The sequence below is a fragment of the Colletotrichum phormii genome (assembly GCF_030913505.1).
Source record: "Colletotrichum phormii strain CBS 102054 chromosome Unknown BDP81scaffold_14, whole genome shotgun sequence".
Taxonomy (NCBI): domain Eukaryota; kingdom Fungi; phylum Ascomycota; class Sordariomycetes; order Glomerellales; family Glomerellaceae; genus Colletotrichum; species Colletotrichum phormii.
The window spans coordinates 461,581-476,983 of NW_026851456.1; the positions used below are offsets into that span (position 1 = coordinate 461,581).

The window sequence follows — 15,403 nt, forward strand, 5'->3', positions numbered from 1 at the left end:
CAAACCCCCATCCGGGCCACAGATCGAAAACAGTTCATCGAGTAGAACAGCCATCCCAGCCATCCACGACAACGGCTCGCCTCAAGCGACCAGCCCTCAGATCGAGCTAATTCGTCTATGAAAACTATCAGTTCATCCATATCTATACAGGCCATTGAGGGACAACTACACAGTAGCTGAGTAGATGAAGCTGCCCCGCTATGCACCCCCGCTGCAGCCATTGCGCGGAACAGAATATGACTGTCATCGCCCTTATTGTCCTTATTATCCTTATTTCCCCCACATTTATACTACTTATGCTTTTTGCTACGAGAACCCTTCTTGCGTGTCTGGGACTTTTGGCTCATGATGTTCAAGTTGGTTCGTACGACGTGGTGAAAATTTTCCTAATTCGGTAATCGGAGCCGTTGAACGTGTTGTCTCAAAATTCGGGACCGGGGATGTGGGGCAAGAGCGGCGACTCAAAGACTCTTTGTTCGCCGCTTTCCTCGGCCACATTACTCCGGTCCATCTGCAGGGACCAACAGCGATGGCTAGATCATGTCATCGCCTAAGCTTACCCTAAGCTTCATCAAGTAAACATTGAGAAGCATGACCGACCCATTTGGAAGACAGGGCGCACTTTTACTTTTGGTAAACTTGCTCATAACTGGTGGGCGTAGAGCACCATGCAATAGATAACACGGACCAAGCTTCTTTTCATTACTAATTACATGGATTCGGGGCGCCTCGTGATTAACGTTCCAGCGTCCGATTCCCGGAGATGGTGTGAAGTGGATGCTCCGAGTTTAGCCGGGCCACCTTGCCGGGCTGGTGGAGCGCGCTTTAGCTTATCTATGAGTCCGAAACTCCGACGGCATTGACTCAAAAACACGGAGCAATCCACTTCGTTCTTATCAAGAGTGTCCCGCACCACAACACCTACCTACACATCTCGAACGTAACTTCACTCCTCATAGACATTACACTACACCAAAGAATAAACACTCAGCTATAATACACATTACGCATCAATATGGGTTCATTACCCCAAGCAACTCCGTTTAGGGTCGCCATCGTCAAGGCCTACGAGATCGACGAGCCAAAGCACAGGGGGATGCTACAGTCGTTCCGAGATAACGTCCTGCACCAAGTTCCAGATGCAATCATCGACGCATACCGACCGATGAAGGAAGACGGTCACCTCCCTGCGCCTGCGGACTACGATCTCATCGTCATCACCGGCGGACTGAGCAACCTATGCCAGGCGACTTATGAGCCTTGGGTCGACACCACGCTAGAATGGATTCGCCAAGTGGTGGGGCAGCAACACATCACCAGGACGAAGCTGCTCGGCATCTGCTGGGGTCACCAGGCAATCGCAACAGCTCTTTCTGGCAAAGTCGGGAGTTTTGAACATCCAAGAGTGAGTGACGAGCAACAGCGCGAGAAACGTGCAGGCCTTCCAAGGCAAATGCTAAGCGGAAACCCTAGGTTGGCGTCGAGGACCTTGCTCTGAACGATGACGGCAAAGCAGTCTTTGGAAAGGAGTCGCTAGTAAGTCCCCTTCTATTGAGATATACTAGCTGTAATCAGCCCCCGGTTTCCGGCCATTGACGCCCCAATCCCATTAGAAAATCACAAAATTCCACAAGCGCTTCGTGCAGGACGTTCCGAGTGGCTTCAAGCCACTGGCGCCGGACAATGAGATTCTTGTGTCCGATTCTGGGCTCATTCTGTCGCTTCAAGGCCATCCCGAGATTTACGGAGAGCTGTCCAGACAAATTTTCAACATGAACGTGCCGTATTACAGAGCGACACTGCCAACCGAGGACGATCTTCAGCGATACTACTCTGAGATGTCCTCGAGTGAGCAAGATGCCAAGCTGATTTTCCAGAAGGTTACTCAGTGGGCCCAGTCATGACCTCTGTGAACACAGGCCAAGTTTTCAGTTCCGACATGGATACATTTACTTATGATTTGCTTGAAGCGTAGATTCTGTCAATAGATGCCCCAATTGTCCATATTGGAAAGGTCAAATACAATACGAATTACTTGAACAGATGCAATATCTTGATTTAGGTCTATCATCTGGGGGGTTTAATGCAGGAACTAACTCAAGAAGTTCCAGGTCCCAAGTTGTTATCCTCTATTCTAGAGTACTCTTGTTAAGCTTTGGTAGCAACGTGATGTCCCCAAGGCCCACCTGCCGACTTCAGTAAAGCAATGACTCGACTGTGGATTTCGAAATGACGACAGTAAGCAGCGGTGTAAAAGAAGAGCGCAACCGCTCCTATGTCGATTGATATCTTCCTGTTCTCAATGTCATCCAGGAAGGTAGAGAGTTGCATAACCAGCTCATGCGGTGAGCCCTCATCCGAAGAGAAATGTGACAGAGAGATCAGCTCTGTAACTATGCGCCATACTTTGAGTATCTTTACGCGGGGATCGGAGGCCAGGTGAGGCTGTTGTGAGAGGAAGTGTGCAAAGTTGTCGGACCATTGGCGTAAAGGTCCGGCTACGATCGGGGGGGTTCTTTCTTTGGTTCCTGCGCTTTTTGGCGAGACCACGAGGACATATGTCAAGATGTCGAGCTGAACATTTCGAGCGTGTGCGACGTTAGCAAACTCGGGCAGGGTTTGCTCCGGTGTTTGGACTACCCTAGGCGGAACACTTGGTGGTATCGGTAACATTCTTGATTGCACAACCAAAATATGGAAGATTGGCTTTATTTGACTCCGTATCAGATGGCCGCCTGGTGACCCAAAGGAGGTGGTAGTTGATGACGGTGCGTTGTGGGATAACCATGTTGATAGGATTTTGAAGCTGCTTGTGAGATGTCGAACAGCATCCTGATAGCCACCCCGTAGCCACTCAAACATGATACCTAGAATAGAGCACACGAGTGTTACCTCGAGAGCTGACCATCCTCGATGGGTCATGTGCGTATTGAGAAGACTGACAGCTCTCGTATACTCTGCTTCGGCGACTTTGTACAGATTGACGGCATTCGGCTCTGAGTGTTGGACTAAGCCAGACTTCAGACACTCGTGGAGGGAACCAATTGCAACGAGCATTTGATGGACACACTGTTCTCGATAGCTGAGCTGCAAGATGGTGGTGCTCCAGAACTCAACGTCGAAGTATCCAGCAAACTCTGGAGCCGAGTGGCCTTGATAAAAAATGATCCAGCGGCCAGTTTGCGGGGCTGTTTGGTAGATGGCATCATTAGGGTTCGGCCGGGGCGTAATTGATACGTATGCGCTCTTTGCTAACAGTGAATCGCGTCGCTCATTGTTTGAGTCTACAATGAAGTCGCAGACTCTTCCTGTAGAGCTACATCGTAGGCATGCAGGCCGTTCCATGCTACATCTCACATGGCGAAATCTGTGCCCGAAGAAGATTCACTCAGCTTGCTACTCTCACTGTCCACAAGCCTCTTGTAGCACTTGGACTGTATTGATAGAAAGGCCCATATTGGCACTGTGTTTGGATGTTGCAGCCAACGATTCACTTACCGACAAGTCCCGCAGCCAAGGCGAGTGCGGGTGTGTTTGGCCCTCTTTCGTGTCACCGTTGTGACGAGTCGATCGTTGTTGGTACTTTCATTGGGGGCCGAGATTGCGTTGGTTGGCGCGGGACTGTGCCTTTTCAGGGGCGATAATAACACCATGTTGGTTGCGCAGGTAATTGTGCGGCGTGAAAGTAACCGCGATCAGGGCTCACTTTCATTGAGGCCCGAGATCCAGTAGTACTTGCCTCTCCTTCCTTACGAAAGAATCGGAATTGAGACTCGGTCACAGGAGCAAGTGAAGATGCTGAAGACACGATCGAAGCCGAGTTACTCTCGACGAGCCGAAGCAATGATTCAGCCCCGCTTCTTCCGCAGACAAATTGGTTATCGGCCAAACGTTACTTTTCATTGGTCAGGACGCGTCTTCTGTTCAATCATGGTTATGAACCGACAATACCAAGATCCACACCTCGTTAGATGGCTTTCGATCCTGCACAACCTAGGACCGGGGCAAAACACTCTCTACCACGGACATGGCCGTCACTTCCAGGCCCATGAGAGTGAATATTTCGCCAAGAGTACATAACAATCCACTGTGCTGTGCCTCCTCTCTAGGAACTAAGCCGGATGAGGTGAGATAGATTCCCAAGCATGCGGTATGGGAGGCACGCTGCACGTGAAAGACGAACCTCGGGCGTGTGATGCATCGAATCATTAGCATTTCGACGTGAAGATGCTGACCAGCATTACTTTGAATCTCCGAAGGATTGAGCTCGTTATTCCGAATAAGAAATCTGCCCAAAGAATGTTGATGCCTACGCTGCATCAGAGAGCTGTTGATGCGTATGTCTCTCGAATTGATTTGTGAGAAATTCAACGAAGTAAATCACCCCTGCTCGCGATTGTATGCCGAAATCTTTAAAGTTGGTCGTTTGATAATTCGGGTAAAAGCAGGCGATCTTAGTCTTGAGGTAATTCACGGGACAGAAGAGGTCGTGGCGGACTGTCTCACAAGATACGGGACTCCCTCACATGATCGGGTGTCAATGCAAGCCCATCTTATCCATATCGCCAGCAGCAGTAAGGTGACAAGGTCCTGTTTATGGAGTTGACGGTCAAGGCCACCAATCGGGGCGCGGCCTTTCAATCCTTTTCGCACATGGAGCTGCTCGCAGATAAGGTGGACCAAGGAAGACATGATACTGGCTTGTTCTTGAACATCCCCCCTGACCACGGCAAACAAGACATTGAAATCCAAATATTGTGCCTTAATCGGCATCCAATTACCACTCAGCGAAGTTGTTACGAGCTACCTTTTGTCCTTGAGCTGATTGCTGAAGTAAGATACTTCCCGGGCACCGAAGAAAAACCTGGTTATGTAATCGAAAAGCTCCGGACCCGCTCCGAGGGGCCGGTGATGCCAGAACTTACCCGGAATCAAAGCAGCCGACATGGGAGCTACATCCGGCATCAATCCGCGAAACACCCCACGGCGCTCTCAAGCAAATGTCCCGGCAACAATAGCAAGTCGCGAGCACGTTGCCTTGTGAGGCAACCTTGAACATCCGCCCACCATGCGCGAGTTCATGAGCTACGTGCAGAGCGCGTTCTACGACGCCACCGGCTGGAACCGCGACAACTCGTACTCGACGCTCAACGCAACTGCAGATGGTAGGCTTGATGAATGGCGCAGGGCTCATTCGCGATACTCCACGTTTGACAAACACTGACACATTACGGCATCGGCAGCACTCCTCAACTTCCCAACACCGCAGGGCCTACGCCTCACACTCTCCTCTCTCGCGACCCCTCACTTTGCGACATCATACCAACTCGGCTCCGTAGGTGTAGTCGACGGCTCCATCTCCTACCTCTACTCCTCCGTGCCCCTCCGCGCGCACCTCACCCCGCAATCCGATGCCATACCGCTGCCGGCGCTGCTGCGCTCCTACCGACCGCTCGCCGACCTCCCACCCCGAACCGACTGGAAGCCATACCCCCTCCTTAGTCCGGCCGCCGCCTCCCTGCTATACGGCCGCCTGTACCTCCCCGAGTCTATGCTCGAGGCCCTAGTCGTCAAGAGGATATCCCCCGCGCTGCAACTCCAGCTCAGCGCCGTCTCGGGAAAGTTTCTGCGCAACGGAGGCACGGTCCTGGGAATGGCTCAGTACGACGTCGGCAGGTACGCCATCGAAGGTCTGGGCTCGTCTGATGGTGGTCTGCTGGGTTTCAGAGGCGCATACAACTTCGGTGGTGACACAGAAGATATACAAGCTCTACGAGCTGGCGGGAAGCTGGGCGGACCCACGGACGAAGCGAAAGAACGAATCTACGGACGCTTCAGCGCCGGTGGAGAGATCTACTACGGCCTGCTTAACAAGTCTGGCGGCGTCAGTTTCGGCGGGCGCTTTGCGACGCTCCCGGAGCACCGCGGCACCCCTCTGACGGCGACGATGACGATCAACCCCCTGATGGGCAATATCAGCGCTAGCTACGCGGTGGTGGCCGGCAAGCACTGCAGTCTCGCGACGAGGATGGACTTCAACGTGTATAGCTACGAGAGCGATTGGTCCGTGGGCATGGAGCTGTGGCGTAAGAACTTGACCCGCAACCTCGAGCCCGCTCTCTCGGCCGAGAGCTTTGTCAAAAAGGACCGCAGTTTCCAGGCCAAGCTGGAGTGGAGGCTGGACGAGGAGCCCGAGGCTCCCAAGCTGCAGCCGAGGCTTGTCGTGGAAGAGCCAGAGCAGGAGCGGAAGAATAAGCCGAGAGACCGCAGCTTTCAGGCGAAGATGGAGTGGAGACTGGACGACGATCCTGCTGCGGTGGATGGGACGAAGGAGGCGGCGGATGCCGGCACGGCTGGGTCACCCAGAGGCGCGGATGAATACGGCAGCGTCATCAAGGCACGGCTGGATCAGAACATGAAGATTGGGGTCTTGTGGGAGGGGAGGGTCAAGTCCCTCCTGTTCAGTCTCGGCAGCGCCATCGACCTGCGCAAGCTCGACTCGCCGTTCCGCACGGTGGGCGTGGAAATCCAATTTTCATCATGAGATGGAGTTAATTGGGCCTTTTTTTTTTTTTTTTTGCCATATTACACGTACCCACCGGTAATCTTCCCCGATGCGACGTTCTTCCCGACGTCTCGGTCGCAGAATCAGGCAGTCGGCGCGTGGCAGAAGTTCCCGGCATCCTGACACGCCTGCATGTAGGAGTTCCTTAGCACCTGAGCAGCCACCGCCTGTCAAGGTTGGACTCGACAGATACCGGCTTCATGGCTATGGGTCTCCTTGGACGCAACCCGAGGTGACGCCGTAACTATCGATGCAGGATGGCGTCGGAAGAGCCGTGGTAGCTGCATGAAAAGGGACAAGAGAATGCAACGTCGCCTGTGACGCTTGTTCTCTCGGAAATGGAAGCCGGGAGGGACCAACCAAAACTCAGTAGCGGCCGAGTGTCGGGTCGGCTCTCGATGTCTTTGATGACTTGCGAGAATTATCCCACCTTGATCTTTTGGGGTCTTCATGACGAGATCATGGACGGAAGCAAGCGAGCGGCTTGGCTGAAGCTTGACTAGCAGAAACGGCTTGGGCCAAGCTTTCTTGGCGTTGCGGTGATCAACGATGGAAGACACCCGCATTCAAAGTGCCACCGGGCGTACAATCATCTGTACTACACTTGAAGATGTATCGAAGACTTTACAGAGCACTTGACAGACACAACACGTGCTCCTGCTTGTCTAAGATTTGTGGCAGATCGGAGGAGAGCTGAACATCAGTTTTCTCTTAGATTATCTCAACTCATTCAGCCGTAACATATTACACGAGAATTGATCCCCAATCATTATTCAGAATTATGGTTTAACTGTGTCGGTATTTTTGCCCCTTTCGAGCAACACAGCAAAATCAGAGATACCACTCACCATTGGGTGAGTATCTAATAATGAGCGCATTCCTCGCGACGTCAAGACATCCCACCTCATTCCTGGATCCAACTGGCACCATCCTTGGTCCGTCGCGCTAGCTGGCCGCGGGTGCCCCACGCCATCAGATTTTGTGCCTATTTACTCGGCCTCTCATTGGTCCGCAAGCTGGCCATCAAGGTTCTCCGCACTAGCTTAACCATCAAGGTCCTCACTCTGATAGTCAGTCAGCGCAGGTGCGTTGGCCAACCTCCAGTCGTTCTTGCACGATGGCGACAGCTGCTTGTATTTATGGTACACGTAGCTGATTTAGCAATGATGCTTCGCGATCACGGATTGTATGATTCTGCTCATGATGGAGGATACAGCTGAGGGCAATTACAGCATTCATCATGTACATATTGCCCGATTTGCGCTGCTCTATCTTTGTTTCATGAATGCGGAAGCTGCAGGGGAGCAGGTGTTGGGTTGTCTTTGATAAGAGACCCGTGAGGTAAGAACAAGGTGCGAAAGTGGATCTGCATCGACGTTTGGCCATCAAGGTCCTCATTTTCCCATTTTGCGCATCCGTCTGTGCCCGTCCCTGCGCCTGCCGTCCGCGCCTGACACCCGTGTGTCGCTCTGGTCAACCGTTCCTGGATCTTTCCAGGTTCTCTCCGAGTTTGCAAAGCTCGTTTCTTCAAAGGTACCTCTTGCTCGGTATCACCGTCAACTTCGACAAAGTGAACCGTCGAAACTCTAAAGATTAGACAGCCTTTCGTGTCCGCTCCGAGGCCATCGACTTGTCCAAACGGGTTCCCTGCAAGTCAGGATATTCTTTTCGTCCCTCATAGTCCAATAATTCCATCTCGTAAATCTTTTTCTTAGTACCTATCTATCTAGGTATCAGACGGCCTGCGATAGAACATCGATCGAGAGTCCCAAAGAAAATCAGCACATAACAATCCACCTTGACGTCTCCCTTTGATCAGCCACGCCATCCCAAAGAACCACAGAAAAAACCACCACCGGACGGTAGAACCGAAACAAGATCTTTTCTCTTTCTTTGGTCTGCAAGGTGCCGGGTTTCCCGTTTGCTTTTGTGGTTCCTCCGTCCTCGTCGAGTCCACCCTTGTTGCTTAAGCGGGGGTTCCCTCCGTCCTCTTATGCCCTCCTAACCCCCCTCCGCGACCGACGACCATCCGGGTTCTCGACACATCTTGCAACGCCGTACGCCGCGCAACCACCGCAGCCCACTCACCCTTCCCCCCTTTGAGAATCGTCAAAGATATTTCCACCTCTTCATCGATTCCATCAGAGTATCCCCTGCATTCGGCGCATAATATATACTGCCCAGCGCCTGTCTTGGAGCCTCAATCCTCTCCATCTACCAAGACGCCAAGCTGCGAGCCAAGACCTGCGAGGATCCATCTTCCAGCACGCACACCTCTCTCCCGCGCCCTACAGCTCATCGTTGTTCCTCCCTGTCGCCATCTCATTGCGACTCTCCGACGACTTTGGCCTGTCGTATGACCTTGGTACACGCATCTAGCCGCCGGTCGAACCAGTTCCTCGGAGACGCACAGGCTTCGAATCCATTCCGCCGGCACTTGACGCATACTTCCGGTCGATCAAAAAGCCGTTGCTCCAACCTGTACCACCGTTTGTACCTCGAGCTCGTCCACCTTGCTGTCACAGCCTTCCGGGTGTATACCTATTTTCGGTGACCAAGGCCAGAGCCTTAAAGCAAGCACCCGTCGCAAGATCTCTGCAACGCAATCAGCAAGAATCCAGCAAAGATGAATCCTCTGGAAATCTCAGCAGCGAAGCTCCTCGCCCTCCGCCAGGATGATGGCTCAGGTGCCGATGCCGTCAACGAGTGCGGCGCCGCCGCCGTCGATCTCAGCAACAAGGGACTGCGTATCGCCTCCATCTTCATCATCATGGTTGCTTCGCTTTTCGGTGGTTTCCTCCCCATCTTCCTGGCCAGGACCACCAGAATGCACGTTCCCAAGATGACCTTCTTCATCTTCAAGTACGTCGGTACCGGTGTCATTATCGCAACCGCTTGGATGCATCTGCTGTCACCTGGTGTCGAGGCTCTGCACAATGAGTGCTTGGAGCCAATGCTGGGCAGCTACGACTGGGCTTTTGCCATCGGCCTGATGACTGTCATGGTCATGTTCCTGATTGAGATGATCGCATCCAACGTCGCCCAGTCAGCATTCGGCAGCCATGACCACGAACTTGGCCACAGCTCAAGCATGACCAACAAGACCAAGGACATTGGAACCGATGGGACGAGCGCTACCGAGGTTTGCCCCCACGACGACGCTGAGAGGGGCGTTGGCTTTGTAGACCCCAAGAAGGTGCCTGGACTTCCCGACGACGTTAGCTACCCGCCCGGTGGAAGGGATCATCTAGGCCACGCTCGTGACCACACTGAGGGAGACACTCACAATGGCCTCGCCGGCCAGCTGATTGCCATCTTCATCCTCGAATTCGGTGTCGTGTTCCACTCCATCTTCATTGGACTCGTCCTCGCCACTAGCGACGAGCTCGTCGTCCTTCTCATCGTTCTCACTTTCCACCAGTTCTTCGAGGGTCTCGGTTTGGGCTCTCGACTTGCCACTGCCACTTGGCCTTCCCACGGCCGATACTGGCCTCACATTCTCGCCATCATCTACGGCCTGTCGACTCCCATCGCTATTGCCGTTGGTATTGCCGCTCAGCCGAACAGCGCCAAGACACAGACTCTTGTCAACGGAATCTTCGACTCTATCAGTGCCGGTATTCTGATGTACACGGGTTTGGTCGAGCTGCTGGCACACGAGTTCATGTTCAACCCGCAGATGAGAAACTCACCGCTCAAGGTGCAGCTCTTTGCGTTCGGCTGTGTCGCGCTCGGTGCTTGTGTGATGGCTGTCTTGGCCAACTGGGCCTAGGTGTGACGGACTGACCATGACGGACGTTGTGTGCAAACGGAAGATGTAGAACTGGTGAAAAAAGAACTGGAAATGGGAAACGAATTCTGGTAAAGGGGCAATGGGTGAAAATGATACCTGGGTCGGTGAGCCTGTGTTTGTTGCACGGTGTGGAGAATATTCCCTTCGGAGACATTTTGGATTTTGCATTAGGAGGAGTTTTGCATACGCCTCTCGGTCAGGCATATAATAGGGATAGTGATAGAATGAATGTATGCGATCGCAACTGCTTTGAATGAAAATTGACAAATGGTGACACTGTGATAGCATGTTAGCCTGCTTCTCAAGATGGGATAACTATTGACCATTATGATTGATGATGCTACTGTATAAGGCCGCTTGGTCATGACAGCCAAAACATGATGCGAGGCTCGAAGCTTCGGTGACCATAGAGTCAAGGAGATGTTATCTTTTTGATGTATCCGGAACAGTATCAAGTCATGAGAGTGAAGCTCTAATGTCCTGAGCGTGAGCCCCTCATTGACTCGAGCGTTTGCCCCACTTGGGGTGGCCCTTGAACTCGAAATCTTAGATAATCAGCGTTCGGACCTGATGTAGAGGCTCGGTGGCAGCCCGGTGACCGGTGTGGTCGAGAAAAAAACCCCATTTTGGCTGGGTGACACACGTGACATGCCGCCCCGCAGGGCAGAAAGCCCTGCGCCAAGCTCTGAGAACCACCAAAAATTTACCATCGCAACTTTCGTGCATTTGCGCCTCTCGACCTGTTGAACGACCGACCGACCTCATCGCCAAATTTTATCGCCCAGCGCCGCACCCAGTCCACCCTTCTCCCCCCAATACCCAACCAATACCGCAAAAATGGCCGGTGGAATCAACGTTCGCGATGTCGATGTAGGTTAACACCACGTTCTTGTCCGTCTGGAGACCTCTCAGCCCGAACACAAAACAAGAACCGCAAGATTTCTTCGAACCCTCGAATTGCGACCAAGATCAACACAAGAGTACTCTCCGATGACACCGTACTGTCCGCGCCACATCCTCGAAAGCCCATTGCGCCAAACTGCACTCCGGTCACGATCTCGCGAGTACACCCCGAAGCCTGATCACATTTTGAGGTTGTTGAAACAGACCCTCAGTGCATCTCGCGGATGTCGCGATCATGACACATGGGGAAAGGAAAAAGAGATACAAAGTGACCGACAGGAGGTGCAAAGCAGGCCGGGCTCGTCGAGTTGTCAAGGACATGTCGGCGAGGAATACAATTGGGAGAACAGGGATACACAATTTGAGGAAACGGAGCAGGCGCGAGGGAGTCGAAAGACTTCTGATGACGGAATCATGCTAATTGGTAATTTTTCTCCGGTGCAGGCGCAGAAGTTCATCAACGCGTACGCCGCTTTCTTGAAGCGTCAGGGCAAGCTGCCCATCCCCGGTACGTCTAACCTCCACACAAATATCCTTCTTGTGTAACGCCTCATCGCTAACCAATGACTGCCATCAGGTTGGGTTGATATTGTCAAGACCGGCCCCGCCAAGGAGCTCCCTCCCCAGAACATTGACTGGTTCTACGTCCGCGCCGCCTCCGTCGCCCGCCACATCTACGTCCGCAAGACCGTCGGCGTCGGCCGCCTCCGCAAGGTCCACGGCTCCGCCAAGAACCGCGGTGTCCGCCCCTCCCACCACGTTGACGCCTCCGGCTCCGTCGACCGCAAGATCTGCCAGGCTCTTGAGAAGATCGGTGTCCTCGAGAAGGACGAGGAGAAGGGTGGCCGCCGCATCACCCAGTCCGGCCAGCGTGATTTGGACCGTAAGTTGCCATCTACATGTCCAACTCTCTCAGAGCACTTATGCTAACGCACCACAAAGGTATCGCCCAGACCACCGCTGAGGCTGAGGAGGAGGAGGATGACGAGTAAATTATTCCCTCAACACGATTTAAAAGTTGTTTGCGGTAAAATAAAATGAGGTTCCGGGTCATGGCTACGGCAATGGGCATTGGGTTAGGCGTCTGAAAATGGATTACGGGTTTCATGATTGCAACATTTGGAACCACACCCAAATTCAAGTTCCGTCTTTACCTGGTGTTTCGATATCTTGACATGTAGTGTGTGTGCTACACGCCCCGCAGAATTCACGTCGGACCTCACGTCGTCTCACTGCTGTCGCTCCTTCCCAATGAGATGCTGCCTCGTGAGTTGCTGCGTATCTGCCTTGTCGTGATTGGATTCCATACCCACCTCACCAACCCGTCTCTGGTGCTCATCCACTTCCTCGCCGACATCACGATATTCAGCTACCCGGCCATCACCCGTGATTCACACGTTCTCAGACACCTTCTGTACAGCGAGTGTTCCTTCCGATACTCATCAATCGTGTGAGTTAGACTACCTTAGACTACTTATCACGCTCTTTCTCCGATCAACACCAGGTCCACGGTCATTCAATGCTTCAAGATTGACTACCGCGCGCCACCTACCATTCACTTCTTTGCTTCATTCACACCTCACTTCAGTCTCACATCTTCCCAGCCCTTCTCTTTCCCAACAGGCTACGATATCCTTCTTACCTTAACAGTCTTTCCCGGAACGCATCGCGACTACACGCAAACACGAGTTTGAGTTTCATTTCAGCAGTCGCAGCTGCTCACTGAGCTCGTTCCTTTCAACTACACTCTTTCTCCATTCTGCCTCGGGGTTTTTTTTACACACGACCTGGCCGCTTCTGCTTCACTCACGGATCTTCTGCAACTTCAACTCTCCGCGGCTCGTTCCAGTTGGAAGACCGATTTATCGCTGCTTCAACATCTCATACCCTTTTCGCGAATCACGGTTTCTTCATCACTCACTTCGTCGGTCTCCTCGGTAAGCTCTCTCATGCCCTATACGCACCTTCCGTCGTCTAGCTCTCCCAACAATCGCGTTCGCGACGCGTCTCACTTTTCCACTCACAGCTTTCTGTGTACCATGTTTCTCGCCACTGACTTGACGAAAGGGCGCAAGTAGAAATCTTCTTTCGAAGTTTGAGCCTCCAGAACGTCTGTGGTTCCAACCTTAGTATCTCGAAGTCAGAAGCCTTCTCACCAGACTTCACTTTCCGAGTCTCAAATCCTCAGCGTCACTAACCGAACGAAGAGAACGGCATGGATTATATAGTCCGTTCGATCAATCAAGGTGCTGCCAGCACTGGGGAGAAGCGGCGCTTTCCTAGTCCTGGTAACACAGCCTGTCCTTGTTACGCGAACGCACCTGGCTAAACACCTCATCTAGTTATTGCCCTGGCGCGACGATCATGTGACGTCGCGTTGCCCACCGTCGAGCCTCGTACTTCAAGCCAACTTAATCTCGGCACGCACCGCGCGCCTTCCGCAACCCGAAGTCCAACGTCTACAAACACCAACGAGGGTCACGTCGAGATCAAGAGAGAAGCATCAGTGCTCGAACATGTCGTCATCTCTGACAGACCAAAAGAGAAGATCTTTTTCCTCAAGAGGATGGTAGAGGGCCGTCCGCATTTCGATGCTTTGATTGAAGTCGGCCGAGGGCAAATGCGTCTCAACGCCGAGCAAGCCAAGATTGAGTATGCTATCTGGGAGGCGAGTGATGACCTCTTCATCTATCGGCAGGCTGGACCAGATTTCCGGATCCTACAGTCTATGGGCAGCATCGAGTACCATGGTGCCAACAACGAGAAGTACGTCAAGTACACCTTTACCATCAAGACTTGTGGTTTCATTTGCCAGCGGGATGCGAATAACCAGCTCAACGTCGTGAAGCTCACAGTGAGCGGGAAGTCATTCCTCCCTCATCGAGAGATAGACAAGAAGAACTTTCTCCACCACGCCAAGTGGCATAAACGCGTCAAGAACATGGCCCGTCACCTGGGCTTGAATCTGCGAACCTTCTACGACGGGGGAGGAAAGCCAATGACGGCGAAGAATTGCGGCGATTGGCGGGCGGGGCACATCGAGAAGAAGTTGGCTACCCATGTAGCATACGCCATGCTGAAATATTTCGACATCAAGATCGATAAGAAGCATAACGCCTCGCTCAAAGACCTCGATCGCCTTCGTCAACATCTCAAAACCCAAGGCGCAGCGCCTCACTTTGAGATTCATCTCAGTCGAGGCCCCTGTGGGACTTTCAAGCGTCCTGGTCAATGCCTTCCATTCGTCAGAAAACTAGGAGCGGCATCGGGCATCAAGTTTACCATTCATTCTTAGGAGGAGAATGTTATTCTCGATGGCTCGGTTCCCCCCAAACCCGAAGCAAGAAAGGTGAACAACGAGCTCTGCGCACTTAACCACAGGGAGAATCTTCCCAGCTCCGGTATTGACGATGTCGACTATGACAGTGAGGAGGAGGATCTTCGGCTTCACCTTGCTGATGCCGGGGGCCAGAAAGACGACATTGTGTTTGACGGCTTCGATCACGCAGATGACGAGCGCACTCATCATGATCGAGCCAACATTGATGATGACACAGCCGACGCGGGATCCTCTCCCCTGCCTCAACTACAGGTACCCGCAGAAGTAGCGGCCAAGTTTGGCGAGAACCTACGCTCCAAATACACTCGGAAAGAGAAGCGCCCTGCAGAGCCAACCATTGATTTAACCACCGAGACAGCCATAGAGGCTGCGGAAGACACCGAGAGCGTCGAACAAATCGAGCGAGATCTGTCACACATCGACATCCACCGCGCTCCATCCCAAAGCCAATACTGGGAGGCACCTGCTGCCGCGGCCACCGATACGGTACCGCCGGTACGTAGAGGGTCAGGCACTGCCAAAGCGGACTCTAAGAAGAGACGCGTACACAAGCTGGAGAAGAGAAAAGCAAGAGCGCTCGGGAAGAAAAATCCAGGTAAACCACAGACACAAAACGCCGTGCTATTGGGGTGCTGGCTGACAGCGTGTTGGCTAAGGGGGTTCTGTGTATGCGGCTCGCCTGGGGGCGATGCTCGGCTCCAGTCAGCGGATTGGCTGATGGCGTTATCAGCAGATTAAGTGGGCTGTGAGCCAGATGTTGAGAGGTGGTTCTAAGGATTAAGAATTTGAGACTGGTTTTTGG

The 15,403-nt window shown here is 52.8% G+C and overlaps 6 protein-coding genes across 6 annotated transcripts; 5 read left to right on the top strand and 1 right to left on the bottom strand.

The window, feature by feature from the left end:
* Positions 1-1,015: 1,015 nt before the first annotated feature.
* Positions 1,016-1,904, top strand: BDP81DRAFT_323802 (class I glutamine amidotransferase-like protein; the record flags this gene model as incomplete). The annotated part of the gene is made up of 3 exons (XM_060584828.1): positions 1,016-1,405; positions 1,474-1,536; positions 1,614-1,904. 3 exons carry the CDS (start codon positions 1,016-1,018, stop codon positions 1,902-1,904), a joined length of 744 nt encoding a protein of 247 aa, XP_060443300.1.
* A 90-nt stretch (positions 1,905-1,994) lies between these two features.
* On the bottom strand, positions 1,995-3,753 carry BDP81DRAFT_431799 (uncharacterized protein). The gene is made up of 2 exons (XM_060590710.1): positions 3,499-3,753; positions 1,995-3,367 (listed from the first exon to the last, which is right to left on the bottom strand). Exons 1-2 carry the CDS (start codon positions 3,651-3,653, stop codon positions 2,149-2,151), a joined length of 1,374 nt encoding a protein of 457 aa, XP_060443301.1. The 5' UTR covers positions 3,654-3,753; the 3' UTR covers positions 1,995-2,148.
* Positions 3,754-4,623: 870 nt separating this feature from the next.
* On the top strand, positions 4,624-6,614 carry BDP81DRAFT_431803 (uncharacterized protein). Its single transcript, XM_060590711.1, has 2 exons — positions 4,624-5,165; positions 5,244-6,614. The coding sequence occupies exons 1-2, from the start codon at positions 5,069-5,071 to the stop codon at positions 6,542-6,544; spliced, it is 1,398 nt and encodes a 465-aa protein (XP_060443302.1). The 5' UTR covers positions 4,624-5,068; the 3' UTR covers positions 6,545-6,614.
* A 2,577-nt stretch (positions 6,615-9,191) lies between these two features.
* On the top strand, positions 9,192-10,337 carry BDP81DRAFT_395970 (ZIP zinc/iron transporter; the record flags this gene model as incomplete). The annotated part of the gene is made up of 1 exon (XM_060588131.1): positions 9,192-10,337. One exon carries the CDS (start codon positions 9,192-9,194, stop codon positions 10,335-10,337), a length of 1,146 nt encoding a protein of 381 aa, XP_060443303.1.
* A 743-nt stretch (positions 10,338-11,080) lies between these two features.
* BDP81DRAFT_431807 (40S ribosomal protein S19) lies at positions 11,081-12,621 on the top strand. The gene is made up of 4 exons (XM_060590712.1): positions 11,081-11,228; positions 11,706-11,769; positions 11,839-12,144; positions 12,204-12,621. The coding sequence occupies exons 1-4, from the start codon at positions 11,196-11,198 to the stop codon at positions 12,251-12,253; spliced, it is 453 nt and encodes a 150-aa protein (XP_060443304.1). The 5' UTR covers positions 11,081-11,195; the 3' UTR covers positions 12,254-12,621.
* A 506-nt stretch (positions 12,622-13,127) lies between these two features.
* BDP81DRAFT_492806 (uncharacterized protein) lies at positions 13,128-14,763 on the top strand. The gene is made up of 3 exons (XM_060595338.1): positions 13,128-13,198; positions 13,329-13,549; positions 13,604-14,763. The coding sequence occupies exons 2-3, from the start codon at positions 13,477-13,479 to the stop codon at positions 14,554-14,556; spliced, it is 1,026 nt and encodes a 341-aa protein (XP_060443305.1). The 5' UTR covers positions 13,128-13,198; positions 13,329-13,476; the 3' UTR covers positions 14,557-14,763.
* The last annotated feature ends 640 nt before the right edge of the window (positions 14,764-15,403 follow it).